This window comes from Penicillium lagena (genome assembly GCF_028827675.1).
Source record: "Penicillium lagena strain IBT 129212 chromosome Unknown utg000002l_segment0_segment0, whole genome shotgun sequence".
NCBI lineage: Eukaryota > Fungi > Ascomycota > Eurotiomycetes > Eurotiales > Aspergillaceae > Penicillium > Penicillium lagena.
The window spans coordinates 5048635-5064948 of record NW_026623223.1 but is presented as its reverse complement, the minus strand read 5'-3'; the positions used below and the strand labels follow the sequence as shown (position 1 = coordinate 5064948).

Below are 16314 nucleotides of genomic sequence, written 5' to 3'. Positions count from 1 at the left end.
CACAGTCCACTTGACGGCCCAAAGGAGTAAGTCTAACGATCTGATAAGCACCGGAATTAGGGTCTGCCGGACTGCATAGATTTTCTCGGTGCTGTCGATCCATCCTCTCATTGTGGACGAAACGCCATTGGGGAGAAATTCTGGGACCAGCTTGATCGTCTTGATTGGCTGCGGGTCATTTCTCTTTAGTAATGGAGCGGAGATCGGAGCGAAGGGGGGTTGTCAGGGGGGTTTGGAGGGCTGCCTTCTATGGATGGGACGCAGCCGACTAACTCCGCTGTGGGAGTGAGTAAGGAAAGCTATAATAATAGATGGCTAATGGAGATGCCATTATGTATGTAGTTTTATGGTTGAGACATCCACTCCTAGTGGATAGGGTTAGGGATGACCGCCGAAACCGGACCGTCCGTTCTCCCGCTCCTTTTCCTCCCGGACTAAAAGATCAGATAAGAGCGACGATCTGATAATTCTCCCTCTCATTCCTCCCCTCGATTTCTTAGACTCGGTTTCCCTCCCATCATTATTCTTTTGGCTTCCCCCCTTACCATCTACGAGACTATACTCTCCCGCCTAGCAGGATTTGCAGAGAGTTCCCAGGGTATTTCTCCCCCTGCTGCTCTCTGTGCGGCTACCTCGCTTGCCGGCTTCCGAGCGCAATTCCGAACGTGACCGACCGCATCGTGCGTCCGCCCGACTCACCCACCACCCAACCCAGCCCATCCATGCTGACCATAATCCAGCACCTGTTACGACCATAAGGCTCTAGTGTAGTCATGGCCACTACAGGCGTGTCCATCACGCCTGCTCCTGTGGCCGCGGCACTCCCACCGTTGGCCCTCGCACCGGCGCCCTCTTTAGCCTCCAAGGCACCATCTGCAGCACCCTCGCCGGGACCGGCCACTCCCGGCTCGGTAACTTCCAAAGAATGGGTGATTCCACCCCGCCCCAAACCAGGCCGGAAGCCTGCCACGGACACGCCGCCCACCAAGCGTAAAGCCCAGAACCGGGCGGCTCAGAGAGCGTTCCGCGAACGCCGCGCTGCCCGTGTCTGCGAACTCGAGGAGCAGATCAAGGAGATCGAAGACGACCACGATAATCGTGTGGCCGAACTGAATGAGAAGATTGGCAATCTGTCGCGAGAGGTAGAACAGTGCCGTGAGGAGATGAATTGGTGGCGGGACCGATCCCATGCTTTGGAGAAGGAAGTGTCCATCGAACGAAGCGCCAAGGAGTCTCTCGTGAGAGAATTCCGCTCCTCCCTCGCCGGACCTAATGCCGGAAAATCCTCGACCATACCAGACTCTGTGCCTTTGCCGCCACGGTCGCGTCCTTCGACGCGGGGCTCCCGCATGGAAGACGTGCAACCGACCAGCCCTGACCACAACAGGAAAGAAGGACAAGAGAACGTCCCTTTGGGATGCAGCAACTGCTCATCGACACACTGTCAGTGTATTGAAGATGCTTTTGCCATGCCCATTGACTCGCACGCGTCCTCTCACTCGAAGTACCCGCCTCACGGTGTGGGCAGTGCCAACACCGAACCCGACATCAAGCCGGACCCGGAGGAGATGGAGATTGATTTTACGTCTCGCTTTGCCGCTGCTCCTGCTCAAACAAGTTTAAGATCCAACAACTCCAACTCCACCTCCAACTCTAACAATAACAATAACAACAACAACACATCTTCGCCACCTGTCGACCCCTGTGGGTTCTGCCAGGATGGCACGCCATGCATCTGCGCCGAAATGGCCGCACAGGAACAGACCCGCGGCCGGCACAACTCCTTCGAGAACCCGCGTCTCGCACCCATCCAGTCTCTCTCCCAATTTACACCTCCCCCATCAGACGGTGACGTCCGCTCCGAAGTCACCCTCCCACCAATCAGCCAAGCGACCAACCCCTGCGCCAACGGCCCCGGCACCTGCGCCCAGTGCCTCGCTGACCCGCGCAGCACCCTTTTTGCAAAACGCTGGCAGCTTCCAGGTCAGCGAGCGGAACTCCAACGGGAGGAGGCTGCTGCGGCGGAAAGGGAGCGGACGGCGGCTGTTGCATGTCCCGCAGCAGCAATGCCCCCGCCACAACGACCACCAACCGTAACAACCCGGCGACCATCCCTGCGCTCGCTGCCGCCTCCATGTCTGCTTCGCCGTCCCTAACCCTGACCTGTGCGGATGCATTCACCACTCTTTCTCGGCACCCGAACTTCTCGCGTGCAAGCGATGACATTTCCACCTGGCTGCCTAAGCTGAATACCCTTCCTAACCCACGCGACCTCCCTGTGGCACCAGATGGTCGCGATCGCGCCGCGATGGAGGTCGAGGCTGCTAGCGTGATGGGTGTGCTACGCTACTTTGACCGCCGATTTGCCGAGAAATAGAGTTGTCGTTTCCTTTTCTTTTCTTTCTGTTAAGCCTGTCCATTCCTTGTTCAGGTGTTTTGATACCCGCACATCGACTATCCCTGCTCCATCAGACGGTCGCGTTTCGTTCTTCCTTCTACACCCTTCATTGAACCTCCGTTTCTTCAACATTAAACACTCACCTTTCATCTATCCTCCAAAAGCACCATTGCTTCCCTTGTTTCCCGCACCAATTCTGACCGATATGAACATGGTCTGCAGTCGGTTCTGTGGTGGTTCTACCGGTTTGGCCCCTTAGACGGATGGTTTGATTTCGGTGGCGTTTTGTTTGATTGGTTATGTATACAATTTGTTTTTGATGAATGGAATGATACTAAGTAGATTTCTCTACAGTATTCTGGTAGTTCCAAGTTATATGCTAGATGTTGCTAGAACCAATACCAACATCGGGAAGAGCTAAATCGCCGACATCAGAAGACACGCACAGTTGAAAGCTGTCATGCCAATTCTCTGAAGGCGATACCAGCATGGCTGACCACGCCTGGTTGAGTCACTCACTGTCGCCGAATCATCCGTTCAGAAACCTCACCAGGCGTCGTACGGTTTCCATTTTAGGCTTGTTGTTGGCGGCGCCGGATCTTATGCATTGGCGCTTTCCTCCTCGAGCCTGACCCTGTATGATGTTGCTGCTCGACACACCACTTCTTATTCGCTACTCCCCTCTTTCATAGCCTAGGTGCATGTTTGCTACGCACTTGTATAAAGTCTTCTTCTGATCGGTTTGCCACCTGGGAGGACTAGGAGTGAGGGAATAGCGCTTGGAGAGAGAAGGGAGAGAGATTTATATTATATACAGAGATAGATACACGCATCCAGTTCCGGGGTATAAGAAGAAGAGAGACACGGGGAAAACAATACATGAGCGGCGTGGCAGGTCGAAGACCACATCTCCCAACCCTCCTGATCTCGGGATACATGAGAAAAGCACAAACGTACTTTTTTTTTGTAGAATCAATAGGGGCAGGAACCAATTAGAAAACAAGTATCCTCGTCACTCACAGACATTCCTGAAAGAAACAAATCCGGTTTTATACAAAGGTCGGATCAAAAGCGGCCACCGCTCGCGCGGCCATGTCCGCCTTTCATCGTGACTTCTTCTTCACTGCCACCGGCCACCCCACCGAGCAGGCTTGCGCCCCAAATGCCAGCAATTCCCCACATCCCAACACGCCAGCCACGGTATAGGCCCTCGATGCCTTGTCCCTGCTGGCGTTTCTGGAGGTGCTGGGGCGCAGATCTGCCGAGAAGCTCATGTGCACGCGCAGCCTCGGACGGGGTGACACTGACGCCTTCCTCGTGGACGATGTGCCACATAGTTCCAATAATGCCGCGGTAGGTACGCGGGGTGGGGATGATAGTCTCAACATCGGACGCGTCGAATGAGGCATTGCTAATGCTGCCGCCGGCAGATTTCTGGCGTAGACTCAGCGAGGTGTATGTGGCAATCTGGGCGCGGCGGAGGACGGTCTCGAGAGGAAATCGCACGGCGAGCTCGAGACCGGAGCTGAGGAAGGTGAAGAGGTTCCACATGGACGGGTGGAGAATGGGGTCAATTGAGAGGTAGGATTTGAGAAAGAGTGGGGTCGAGGTGGTGATGAAATTCGGTAGGCTGGAGTGGAGGACGGTGATGGGGACGAGGTGCGGTGGGATGGTGCAGTTGGGAGTGGGGAGCTGCCGGATGGCGCGAATAAGTGACCGAGGCCCGTGTGTGGCCGGTGTGAGCATTAAGAACGTGCGCGCCGTGTCGATTGGGGAGAGGAGCATGGCGGAGAGCGAGGATGAAATGAAAGAAAGGACGAGTGTTGCCATGGGCGAGGCCGCAGTCAGGATGTCGGCTGCCATGGACGAGGAGATGTCCTCTTCCGGAAGACCCACGATGGCGGACAAAAGGCTCCGGATGAATGTGTTGAGGGTGGGCAGGAGGAGCGAGTAGATAAAAGTCGCGTTGGAGGCCTTCCAGGGGGAGGTTGGTCCGCCGCTGGTCCAGAGCTGGGAAAGCACCTCCATCAACGAGTTGGGGTTCCGGATCGTCAACGCATGTTTGGAGGACGAGGCCGAGTCCGGTCGAATATAGCCGCTGCGGTCAGTGATGCGGTGCCGTGCCCGGCGTGACCGCGGTGTCCGCGTTGGTGTTGACGGCGCACCGGAGGTAAAGTAACTGCTCTCATCGTCGGACGATTCTGGTTCCTGTGGGCAAATGTTAGTTTCTGTGCTATATCAGCATGCGGAACAGACCATACCGAGTCGTAATCACTTGGTCGAGAGCCTGGAGTCGATCTCGGATCGGACTCCCCCTCGTCCGTTGCATCGGGCGTGACGTACACCTGCAGAATCGTTTTGGCGACATCGAAGGGCTGCGCCGTCAGAACGTGCGTATAACGAAGGAGTGCCCGATTCAGCACATCCCGAGCCCAGTCGGACACGGATGATGATGAGTCGAGGTAGTCGCCATAGTCCAAGTCTGGGACGAGGTCGCGCGCCGTGCTGCCAAACACCTGGGTGGATGACGCCGAGGTCACCTCGGTCGGGGCGTTGGCGGGCGATAGACCGGAGGGAGGGATATAGTAGGGCCGCAGGGGATTTATCCCTTCGCGAGACATGATGGGCTGGCGAGGAGGGGGGGAGGAATGAGGGATGAAGAGAGAGACGAAGAGGCTCGGGTTTAAAAAAGAGGTTGGGCAGTTTGTCCGGTTTGTCCGAGCTTTTTTCCTCCCGCAGCCAATGGACATTCACTCATTGCCTCTCCTCCGCCTCAGCTCTTCTTCTTCTTTCTCCATTCTATAACTAAACAATGGCCTTCTGGCGAGAAGTCGGCCTGCAACTACGCCATGCGAAATCCACAAATCGTTTGGCTCCATCGCGGAGATTCCTAAGTCAGTCGACACCATCATGGCGGACAACTCCGTCCAGTTCACGGAAAACCCTACAGCCCTCGTGGCCAGCCCAGCGCTCGTTCACGGCCACCGCACAGTCTTCTCATGGTCACATTACGCCGCCAAAGCCCGGCGAGGAGTAAGGACGTCCGGAAATGCTATGTCTCGCGGGTCATTAATGATTCACAGGATCAATGTATCCTTCATCGATAAGGACGGCACGAGGATTGACCTTCAGGTCGCGGAAGGCGACAACCTACTAGACATTGCGCAAGCAAACGATCTGGAGATGGAAGGTGCGCTGAAAGAATTCTGGACTATATACAATTTCTAACCCATGATAGGTGCCTGCGGTGGTTCCTGCGCCTGCTCGACGTGCCATGTTATCGTGGAAGACCCCGACATGTTCGATAAGATGGAAGAGCCTTCCGATGACGAAAATGACATGCTGGACCTGGCCTTTGGACTGACGGAAACCTCTCGACTGGGCTGCCAGGTCCTCATGAACAAACAGCTGGATGGACTGGTCGTGCGGTTGCCAGCCATGACGCGGAACTTGCAGGCGAGCGACTTTGAGGGCAAATAAGGGCTGGAAACCCCCTAGAAAACATCTTATAGTCCATATGGGCTTTGTACTGTATCTGAGCATGCATCTAGCAGACTTGCGCAAAGATCGTGAATGAAAAATCTCCTGTACTATGTCACAAGCAATTATATCCATGAACGCCAGAAACATGCCACGAGAGAACATTATTGCATTATGCCTCCTCGATATTCAAGGGCTTTCCCTTCTTCCCATTGATCAAGTCCAGGAACCCCTGCTTGCTGACCTCGTTGACGGCCTTCTCCCGCTCTCCCATACCGACAGTCCCCTTCTGGCGCTCATCCTTGGCAGCCTCCTCGCCACGGACCTGGGCAGCGCGAACAGCATTGAACAGCTTGACCACACCCCGCTGGGCCATCTTACGCAGGCGCTTCTCCTCCTCCGTCACGGCGCCAGTCATGCCTCTTTCGATGCCCATCACGTCGCGCACACGGCCCCGATCCAGCTCTTCTTTCTTGTCAGCGCGCAGCTTGGCTCGTGCTTGTTGGTCGAGCTTTTCATTTGCCAAATCGCTGCTCGTCTGGGCAGCATTTCGGCTTCGCGAGAGGACGGGATCGGCTCGCGCAGCTGTAGGGAGTTTCGTAGACAGGATCTTGGAGATGGAGGTGGAGAATGCGGTAGGGTCGTTGCGCTTTGAAACAGATTTGCGGTTCGCCCCTGTGGCTAATGTTTCAGAGCCGGACGAGTCGTCTTCTCCAGATGCTTCGTCGTCCTCAACTCCCGCATCCTCTTCCTCTTCTTCCTCCTCTGCGCCGTCGCTGGAGCTTTCGTCGGATTGTTGTTGTGGGGCAGGCGCAGACTTTGCGTGCTTTTTTTTGGAGGGCCGAGCAGCTGTCGAGGCCTTTACGGCCACACCGCCATCCTCCTCTTGATCCGAATCCGCGAGAGAGACGGCGGGGAAATCGGCCTGTTCCTCATCCTCGTCGGAGCTGTGATACTGGGCTTGCTTGCGAAACTTCTTGGGGCGGCCAGTTTTGCCCTTGAGGCCATCGAGGACCTTGCGTTTCTTGGAAATGGAAGGAGGCATTGTGAGACAATGTCAAAGTGAAGCAGTGAGCGTATCAATCCAGTCAAACTGATTTTCCAACTTTTTTTTCTGGGCGGTGAAGGCGGTCAGAGTGCCGGCTCCCCGATTGGCCTCCACGCTTTCGCCTTCCCCCTCCACACTACCTACGGACACTCTTCACTTCATCGTCAATAACCCACACACTCAAACACGTACACCGCAGTCATGGTTCTCCAGGATCTGGGGCGGCGCATCAACTCCGCCGTCAATGACCTGACGCGGTCAAATAACCTCGACGAGAAGGTAATTGCATTTTGCAGATGTTCAATGCGGCCACACTAACTCTCGCCTCCTAGGCATTCGATGACATGCTCAAAGAGATCTGCTCTGCTCTACTCTCCGCCGACGTCAACGTGCGCCTTGTGGGATCTCTGCGCAAATCGATCAAATCCAGCGTCAATTTCTCCCAACTCCCATCCGCGGTGAACAAGAAGCGACTGATCCAGAAGACCGTGTTCGATGAGCTCGTGGCGCTGGTAGACCCGCATGCTGAGCCCTTCCGGCCGAAGAAGGGCCGGTCCAATGTGATCATGTTCGTCGGATTGCAGGGTGCGGGTAAGACGACGACATGTACCAAGTTGGCACGCCACTACCAGATGCGCGGCTTCAAGACGGCGCTTGTCTGTGCGGATACGTTCCGTGCTGGTGCCTTTGACCAGTTGAAGCAGAATGCGACCAAGGCGAAGATCCCTTACTACGGTAGTCTGACACAGACGGATCCAGCCCTCGTTGCGGCGGAGGGTGTGGCGAAGTTTAAGAAGGAGCGGTTTGATATCATCATCGTCGATACGAGTGGTCGGCATCGGCAGGAAGAGGAGTTATTCACAGAGATGACGCAGATTCAGACGGCGGTGACACCAGACCAGACTATCCTCGTTCTCGACAGCACAATCGGTCAGGCCGCCGAGGCGCAGTCCGCTGCGTTCAAGGCTACGGCCGACTTTGGTGCCATTATTATCACCAAGACTGACGGCCATGCGGCTGGTGGTGGTGCCATCTCCGCTGTCGCGGCAACGCACACGCCTATCATTTTCTTGGGAACGGGCGAGCACCTTATGGATCTGGAGCGGTTCGAGCCTCGCGCTTTTGTGCAGAAGCTCCTGGGAATGGGTGACGTCGCCGGACTCATTGAGCACGTGCAGTCCGTAACAAGAGATTCTGCCGCGACGAAGGAGACCTACAAGCACATCGCAGAAGGCATTTATACCATCCGCGATTTCCGGGAGAACATCACCTCCATCATGAAGATGGGCCCACTATCGAAGCTCTCCGGCATGATCCCGGGTCTGTCGAATCTGACTGCTGGCCTCGACGACGAGGATGGCACTCTGAAGCTCCGACGAATGGTCTACATTTTCGACAGCATGACTGCTGCAGAGCTCGATAGCGACGGCAAGGTCTTCGTCGAGAAGCCGAGCCGCATGGTCCGCATCGCCCACGGCAGCGGCACCAGCGTGCGTGAAGTGGAAGATGTGCTTTCGCAGCACCGCATGATGGCCGGTATGGCCAAGCGTGTCGGCGGCCAAAAGAAGCAGATGCAGCGCGCACAGAACATGCTCAAGGGTGGGAACAAGGAGCAGCAGCTTGCGGCTATGCAGAAACGTATGGCTGCCATGGGTGGTGCCGGTGCCGGTGGACTCGGCGGTATGCCTGGGATGGGTGATATGGCCAAGATGATGCAGATGATGGGCGGTGGCCAGGCTGGCGGTGGTGGCATGCCTGGTCTCGGTGGTATGGATATGCAGAGCTTGATGAGCCAGATGGGTGGGTTGATGGGCGGTGGAGGTGGTGGTGGCGGTGGCCGTGGACGTGGACGGTAGTTTCCTTTCTCGGACTCTGGCTGCTGTCGCTTTGCATCTGGACCGGTGTTGAGGCGTTTTCTCTATCTCGTACATTCCGTGTATCTTACAGCTCTCGATATATCTCATGCGGCTTTATCCTAAGCCTGGTACATGCCAACAATCTTATGCTGAATTGTGATTATCTCCATCCATCCACCTAGTCCAGTCTCTCCGTCTTCCAAATCTTCTCTAACATATCATAGGATAGATCTCTCGCCTTCAGCGCCGTACACTTGCCCAACTCCTCTGCCCTTCCAATGGCATTCTGAGCAAGCACAATCCACCCCGCAGGCAAAACATTATCCTCCAGCACCCTACCAGGCGGGAGTCGTGAAGCAGACTTAGTAGTACCGGCACCAGCGCCGCGATCAAGCGGCATGCTGAGCTGATACCTCCAAACGACATTCCCATCCACGTAAAGCGAGTACGTGAGCACGGAGGCGCGTACAGAACCAGATTTTGAACCCAACTCATCAAGACCATCTTCAATATCAATCAATCCGAACTTACTGTTCCCATCGGGAACATACTTAACCGCCACGTCCTGGTCGTCCGTTTGGTAATACGACCGAATGGGGAGGTAGAACATGCTCAGCGGACCGACGCTGAACTCATGGACACCTAGCCCGGCGCCCTCAGCAAAATCCAACGGAGTGAGGTTATCCAGCGATGGATCTGGGAAACGCGTAGCCCCAAACTCATGGCGGTCGCCGCTGAGAAGGACGACACGGATACCGAGCTCGCGCTCTGCACGCCAGATTGCCTCGAAGACCGTGCGGCGCTCGTCCAGGAACCCGCCCCATGTATCTGCCGTGCCGACGCGCCAGTTCTTAGTGAATGGAACGCTAGAGGCGACAAATTTCCAGCGCACACCTACCGGCTCCGGCGTAGACAGGTATGCAAGGAGAGACTGGAGCTGTGCCGAGCCCAGGATGGTAGAGTTCTCCTGCGCCGGTTCGGAACGGTACGTCCGCGTATCCAGCATAAAGAACGAGGCCGGGCCATGCACGAAAGAGAAGTATGTTACCTCGTCCGGCGGCGCGAAGGCATTCCGCGGGATGGGCGGGTTCGCGCGCACATGGTAGTGGATGAAGGGGTCTGCGGCGGCGGGATACGGCGCCGTCTTGTTTCCGGCGGACCAGTCGTTTTCAATCTCGTGGTCGTCTAGCGTGTGGATCCAGGGGAGGTCGAGGGCGCGGGATTGGTTGGCCGCTGGGGTGATGGTCCAGGACGGGGAGGAGTATATGCGGCGGTACTCGCTGCGGTAGTGGGACATGGAAGAGCCAAAGCGGAAGGGTACATCGATGTAGATGAAGTCGCCGAGGAAGAGCATGAATGCTGGCCGAAGGAGAGTGGGTAGTTTGCTTAGGGCTGCACTCATCCGCTCGATGCCTGGGACGCGAAGCGGATGAGATAAGATGTTGTATGGGAAATTTGGTTTTAGGCAACTGGATGTAACGAAGCTCATTCGCGTAGCTGCTAAAGAGCCTGGTTTCGGGGATGTGACGAAGGAGCCAGTCTTGTTGTTGGACAGCGAGTAGCGGTAGTGCGTGGCTGGCTTAAGCTTCTTGAGCGTCACGGCAGCAGTGAAGTCGGTGCTATTGTCTAGCTTGTATATTTTGCCTTCTTCCATCCAGTTTTTGGCGGCCTCTTCTTGGTAGGAGACCACCACGGGCCATTGGGCTGGGTCCGGTTCACGAAGGAGCAGGTTGGCTGTGGTTGGGGAGATATAGCCAATGCGCGCAAAGGACACGTCGTTAGATGGGTAGAGAACCAATCCCCGGATTAAGAAGTCCAGAGTCAGTAATGCCAGTAGCACGTTGACCAGAGCAGTTGTCCACGTCAGTGCCTGGGAGCGAGCTGAAGGCAGACCTGTCAACAGGGTTTTCAGCGCGAAATCACTGTGTTTGGCCTTGACAGACGTGGATGGAATTTCTGCAAGAGCTTAATTAATATGAGAACATCATCTGTAGAAATGAGTTGACATACGGGAAGCGCATTTGCGAGTTTTCTCCTTGCGGCCATTCTGGCCACAGTCGTCTCGGAGCAGCGAGAAGAGGGTCGAGAGATACACCGCTAACGAGGTGAAGACAATCGGAACAAAGTGATGACCAGGAATCTGGAATGTATGGTCAGCAGTGATCAATCATTAATGACCTGGGGTTGGTGCGGACGTACCCATCGCAGAAAGATGAAGGCTATCAGTCGGAGGGTCGCCGAGCTGGTAGCGGCAGTGACTCGCCGCAAGGACGTCATTGTTCCAATTCAGCTAATTGCTGAACATCTGCAATAATTATCACAAGCCTTGTCTACACTCCGAGCCCGTTCTGGCGCAGAACTGTGTGTGTTGCAGAAAGGGTCCTTGTCTGTCGTCGTTTGTTTTGCCCTGGCGACTATGACATCATTCATTCTCCGGCTTCATCCACCACTACTTCTTCACAATCAAAACAAACTGATGACTGGGAAGCTGGGATGTAAATATGGTCAGCCATCGCTAGATAGATGCTGCACTACTAAAAGAAGGGAAAGTCGTGATTGGGAACACTCTGTTTACTCAAAAGTAGTGGACATGCTAATTTGGGCGTCGGGCAAAGCGGCTGATCGAAGTGCCGATGGAAAAGGTGTTCGATTATTGGGGAAGATCGATGAGATCATGGTTCCCACAGGGCAGTGGAATGGTGGAAGAGGGAGGTGAAAGGAAGACAGAGAAAGCGCTGGTGGACGGGAGACGTGAGGTTTTATACTGCCTAGGTCCTAGGTATCTATGGCAATCACGACCCCTGCCCCTGGTTCATCATATCCCGCAGGAGATTCGCCAGACTATCCGCCATCGGCCCTTCCGTCAGTATCTGTCGTGCTGCAACAACCACATCTTTCATGCCCATACTCAGGCACATCTCCGTCGCCCACTGCCACGGCTTCTCCCGTTGCCCCGGCAGGGCATTGTAATACTCCCAGCCCATAACCCCACCAAACGTCGGGAACTGCTCAATCAGCATCGCCAGAATCGGCCCGAGCTTCTCCCCCGGCACGTAGCCCTGCGAACCATTACCCGGGTTCGTCAACAGCCCAAACACCACCCGCCGCGGCGCCCAGCCCTGCGCAATCATCATGGCGTACATGCGCGGATCATCAGCGGGACCCCAGCCATTGTAGAACTGGGTATTGTACCAGCTAATCTTCGAGGCGCGAGCCTGCTCGAGCTCGCGATAGTCGAACCCCGAGAGATTGCCTAAACCCAGTAAAGCTGCGGCGACCGGCGCGAGGGTGATGATAAATGAGTCGCCCAGATCAGCCTTCAGGCGATCGATCAGCCGGATGATGCCGGACAGAGACATTTCCTCTTCGACATCGAGATCGAGGCCGTCGAGTCCATGGCGCCGAATGACGGCCAGTAGCGGGCTGTAGTACCGCTCGAATTGCTCCTGGTCGCCGTCTAGGCGCTGGAACGAGCCCGGCGCCGCGCCCCCTAACATGCCCATGACTTTCACGCCGGTCTGTTGGAGATGCGGCACTTCCGCCCACAGGGAGTCGTGGCAGGTGTCTTCGGGGGGGTCATTGTTTAGAGTGATCCTGTTTGGATCTTCGTTGATGTGGAATGCCGCAATGATGATATGTGTGATCCCCGTGTTGTTTTGCAGCAGCGGGCGCATGGAGCAATATTGTCCGCCAGGGATGATGGTTTGGTGGTAACAGATGATTCTCCGGGGCTCCCATGGCCGGCCGGGAATAGGTGGCATATTAGTTGATCAAGGGGGAGAGAGATGTATGTATAGAAAACAGAAAGAGAGTCAACGATCGGACGTGCGGGATAAGTCGAAGGCTAAAGTTGGCGATAAGCCGGGGGCGGGGAAGGAATGGCAACAAGAATTGCAGAGACAATCAGTTACAAGTACTTCATGAATATCGAATACGGAGTAGTTTTACCATGATCGATTTATCTTCAATAATACAGGCCATTCGTGCAATTAATTATAGCGGGGACCTATAAACGGCTCTATGTTTACGGATTGATTTAGGAGGCTGATCGAATGTCATCTCGTCCAGAGAAATTAGGACCCTGGATAGCGGCGTTGGAGAATGACATCAAAATTAAGGCGTCGGGTTGCATCCCCGGCGAATAGCAGTCCTGCCAGCCCTATCGCTGGCGATTTGCAATGAAATCGACAGTTGGTTAGCAAATGATGAACGGATATAACGGACCCATAGAAGCCATTGAAGCAATCTAGGCATTCGATCGCCTATCGAGGACTTGCGGGAGGCAATAACGAGTAGCCCCGGGAGAATATAAGAAGGCAACGCAAGGGCAACATCTTCTCATAGCCATACCTTGCCGTACAGCCCTAACGATGTCGCAATTTCTTATCCGTCTACAAAACATCGGGCGACGCAGTATCGCCACTACAGCGCACCCACAGTACCCCGAACACCATCACCACCCGAATCCAGGCAATTTTGCCAATCGGCCACGCGCAGAGCTATCAGAAATCGGCCATCACGGTGGAAAGAAGGGTGGCAAGGCGCGCGGTGGATTTCATGATATGGACCCAGAGAAACAGCATGCTATCGCGTCCAAGGGTGGGCGTGCTGCGAAGAAGGCGGTGATAGAACAGGAGAGGGCTGCGCGAGAGGTGAAGAGACAAGGACGCTCGTTCAAGCCGTCGGTGGTGCCTCCGGGATTTGAGGAGTGGAAGACATGTGCGTAATATGATACAGAGCGGAATGAAAGAAGGTTATGCGGTAAGAACACTATTTGGGCGTCGAGAGTGAGTAAACACGGATGCCTGATAAGGCACCGACGCGCGGTTATCTTCTTCTCTTTGTTGACCCTCGATAATAATCCTCCCAGAATTTCCTCGCCCCATAACTATCCGATCGCTGAGGATGGTCGTTCGCTAGCTATCTTCACCGCGTAATTACCCTCCACACCGCTCGCTCTGCAGTCCTTCCTACATCATCCCCAATCTGAAACGCGTCCGCCATCATGGCCAACGCCGGCTATACCTCGCCCTTCCCGACCTCCCACGACACCATCGGCCAGTCCACACTCGCCACGCCGCTTTTCATGCCATCTTCTCCTCCTCAGAACGCCTCAAGCCGGACTGCCGAATCTCCTTTCCGCTCTGACAGTCCCCAGCGCGTCCCCACAGACGGCGAAAACAACGGCCAAGATCGTGACGATGGCGACGCGCATCACTCCGACAATGAGCTGCAGCACCGATCACGTCCGGAAACGCCTGGAAGCCCCTCGGGCTCGGATTTGGATGCCCGTCTCGCCGGTTACACCTTGGATTTCAGTCGTTTCCCCAGCGGCCAATTCGGCGCAGACACGCGGCCGCTGCCGGAGTTGAAAGATGACGCGGGTGATAATCTGTCCGAGGTCGGTGGACCGGAGGACTTCACCGCGAATATGGAAAAATACCTAATGGGCGAAGACGAGGAAGCACCTGCCACTGTCAAGGCAAGCTTGCGACAATCTATACGGTCACAACAACATGACATTGAGGATGAGGCAGACTCTAGTGGCTACAGTGAGTTTGGTCCTCCAGTCGATATGTCGACTCCGTCGCATCTTCTGCACGGCGGCAGCGCTTTAACAAGGGACTCAGCCCATCTCGAGGACATCGAAGAGGAGCCGAGGTCGCCCTCTGTCCGGAAGCAATCAACAACATCGAGCCAGGCAACGGGTGACCGAGAGGAGGGCCTACGTCAACGGATCGCAGAATTGGAACATGCTCTACAAGACCGTGACGAGAAACTGCAGAGGAACCGCAGACGAGTACTCGAGGCTGCCTCAGCTGGCGAGCAGATCCGGCACCTTCAAGCTGAACTGCAGCGCAAGACCGAGCTTCTGGACAAAGAACTTGCCAAAGGAGGTGACGAACCACCTTTGCGACAGTCGACAAACGGCTCTGATTTAACAGGATTACAACAACAAGTACGGACGATGCAGCAACAGCTGCAGAACCGGGATTCGCAGAAATCCCTGGACGCCGAGCGTTTGGAGACTATTGCACACCTGCGCCAACAACTCAACCTGACCCAAGAGCAACTGCGGAAACGAGACGCTACCCTTGATGATACAGTTGCAAAATTGAGAGAGGTTACTCGGGCAAAGGAAGTGCAGCTACAGCAGAAAAATACCGAGATCGATGAGCTCAAGGCTCAGATGGATGATCAAGCTTTGGAGAATGAGAAGCTGGAGAGGGAGGTGGACCGCATTGACACCGAATACCACGACCTTGAAGAACGCTTCACCGAACTGGAGGACAAAAACCGACCCTTGGAAGAGAAGAACCACACGTTAGAGGCCGACCTCACCCGCGTGCAGTCCCGCATGTCCGCCCAAGAAAGTGCCCTCAAAGCTGCGGCTGCCGATCTGCCTGATGCGGAGCGCAACACCTATACTGAAATCCTCGATCTCATCAAGGACTTGGGTGTGAATAGTCCCCCCGAATCTCCCATGAAAGAAAACTTTTCCCACGGACAGGACGTACCACTGCGCCAGGAGAACATGCGGCTCGAACAGGAGCTCGAGGAGACCAAGGCAGCCCAAAAAGCTGCCGATGCGGAAGTCAGCCGGCTACGAGATCAAGCGACTGAAGCGCAAACCTTGATCAAGACTATCGAGGCAGAGAACTCGCGGCTCGCTGGCAAAGTGGAGGAGCTTACCATCGGCCTCAGCAATGCCCAGCACGAGCTCACCCAGACAAGGGAAGAACATGCTGAATCTTTGGAAACCATCGCCCGCCTCCAAGAAGACAAAACCCCCAGCCACCCAGCCCTCCCCTGACACCTGCTACAGCTCGCAACACCGCCAATCCGGAGCAGCACGGAGGACCGGCTTCAGACCGGGAAGCGTCACACCAAGCCCAACTCCGGAGCCTACAAACCGCGCACTCCACCGCTATCACGACCCTCCGCTCCTCGCACGCAGAGTCTATGCGCAAGATGCGCAACCTCCTCACAGCGGCGGAGCAGCGCGAAGCCGAACTTCAAGCCGAACTAAGTGCTATGCGCATCACATCCTCCGGCCAAGAATCCGAGCTGCGCCGCTCCTTCAAGGCAGAAATCAAGCGCCTTGAATGCATCATCGCCGCGAAAGACGAATCCGCCGCAGCTGTGGACCAACGAATTGCGATGTCAGTCGACCGGCGCGAGCGCGAGTGGGAGCGTCGCATACAGTTACTTCTCAAGGAACGGGATCGTATGGGTAAAGCTCTGCTGCAGGCTTGGGGGGAGAAAGAATTGGGGAAGGGTGCCAGTGCGTTATCTGATGGGAAAGAGAAAGAGAACCGGAGGAGGGATGCGGATCGGGGAGATGTGAAGCAGGGTCAGGCGTATCGGTATAAGTACGCTTCTAAGCATCAGTCTCGGAGTGGCGAGAACAAGGCATAGCATTGTGTTTTTTCGTGTCGTTCGATTTCCTTTAATGGGTCTACGGGTGGGATTTTGGGTGTTTACGTCTGTGAATGACCTGGCGTTTCTTCAATTTGATTTGGGGGGGGGTT

General features: G+C 55.4%; 9 protein-coding genes across 9 annotated transcripts; 5 read left to right on the top strand and 4 right to left on the bottom strand.

The window, feature by feature from the left end:
* Positions 1 to 773: 773 nt before the first annotated feature.
* On the top strand, positions 774 to 2377 carry hapX (bZIP transcription factor HapX; the record flags this gene model as incomplete). The annotated part of the gene is made up of 2 exons (XM_056976811.1): positions 774 to 1930; positions 1984 to 2377. The coding sequence occupies 2 exons, from the start codon at positions 774 to 776 to the stop codon at positions 2375 to 2377; spliced, it is 1551 nt and encodes a 516-aa protein (XP_056836767.1).
* Positions 2378 to 3463: 1086 nt separating this feature from the next.
* N7510_004884 (mitofusin complex protein UGO1) lies at positions 3464 to 5019 on the bottom strand (the record flags this gene model as incomplete). Its single annotated transcript, XM_056976810.1, has 2 exons — positions 3464 to 4606; positions 4660 to 5019. 2 exons carry the CDS (start codon positions 5017 to 5019, stop codon positions 3464 to 3466), a joined length of 1503 nt encoding a protein of 500 aa, XP_056836766.1.
* Positions 5020 to 5210: 191 nt separating this feature from the next.
* N7510_004883 (ferredoxin family 2Fe-2S iron-sulfur cluster binding protein) lies at positions 5211 to 5878 on the top strand (the record flags this gene model as incomplete). Its single annotated transcript, XM_056976809.1, has 3 exons — positions 5211 to 5431; positions 5482 to 5588; positions 5637 to 5878. The coding sequence occupies 3 exons, from the start codon at positions 5211 to 5213 to the stop codon at positions 5876 to 5878; spliced, it is 570 nt and encodes a 189-aa protein (XP_056836765.1).
* A 172-nt stretch (positions 5879 to 6050) lies between these two features.
* N7510_004882 (rRNA-processing protein RRP15) lies at positions 6051 to 6923 on the bottom strand (the record flags this gene model as incomplete). Its single annotated transcript, XM_056976808.1, has 1 exon — positions 6051 to 6923. The coding sequence occupies one exon, from the start codon at positions 6921 to 6923 to the stop codon at positions 6051 to 6053; it is 873 nt and encodes a 290-aa protein (XP_056836764.1).
* A 204-nt stretch (positions 6924 to 7127) lies between these two features.
* Positions 7128 to 8782, top strand: N7510_004881 (RNA-binding signal recognition particle subunit SRP54; the record flags this gene model as incomplete). The annotated part of the gene is made up of 2 exons (XM_056976807.1): positions 7128 to 7205; positions 7259 to 8782. The coding sequence occupies 2 exons, from the start codon at positions 7128 to 7130 to the stop codon at positions 8780 to 8782; spliced, it is 1602 nt and encodes a 533-aa protein (XP_056836763.1).
* Positions 8783 to 8960: 178 nt separating this feature from the next.
* N7510_004880 (alkaline phosphatase family protein) lies at positions 8961 to 11059 on the bottom strand (the record flags this gene model as incomplete). The annotated part of the gene is made up of 3 exons (XM_056976806.1): positions 8961 to 10738; positions 10793 to 10922; positions 10982 to 11059. 3 exons carry the CDS (start codon positions 11057 to 11059, stop codon positions 8961 to 8963), a joined length of 1986 nt encoding a protein of 661 aa, XP_056836762.1.
* Positions 11060 to 11574: 515 nt separating this feature from the next.
* N7510_004879 (putative class III chitinase) lies at positions 11575 to 12543 on the bottom strand (the record flags this gene model as incomplete). Its single annotated transcript, XM_056976805.1, has 1 exon — positions 11575 to 12543. One exon carries the CDS (start codon positions 12541 to 12543, stop codon positions 11575 to 11577), a length of 969 nt encoding a protein of 322 aa, XP_056836761.1.
* A 609-nt stretch (positions 12544 to 13152) lies between these two features.
* Positions 13153 to 13509, top strand: N7510_004878 (KGG domain-containing protein; the record flags this gene model as incomplete). The annotated part of the gene is made up of 1 exon (XM_056976804.1): positions 13153 to 13509. The coding sequence occupies one exon, from the start codon at positions 13153 to 13155 to the stop codon at positions 13507 to 13509; it is 357 nt and encodes a 118-aa protein (XP_056836760.1).
* Positions 13510 to 13787: 278 nt separating this feature from the next.
* On the top strand, positions 13788 to 16201 carry N7510_004877 (putative spindle pole body associated protein SnaD; the record flags this gene model as incomplete). Its single annotated transcript, XM_056976803.1, has 2 exons — positions 13788 to 15552; positions 15609 to 16201. The coding sequence occupies 2 exons, from the start codon at positions 13788 to 13790 to the stop codon at positions 16199 to 16201; spliced, it is 2358 nt and encodes a 785-aa protein (XP_056836759.1).
* Positions 16202 to 16314: the final 113 nt, after the last annotated feature.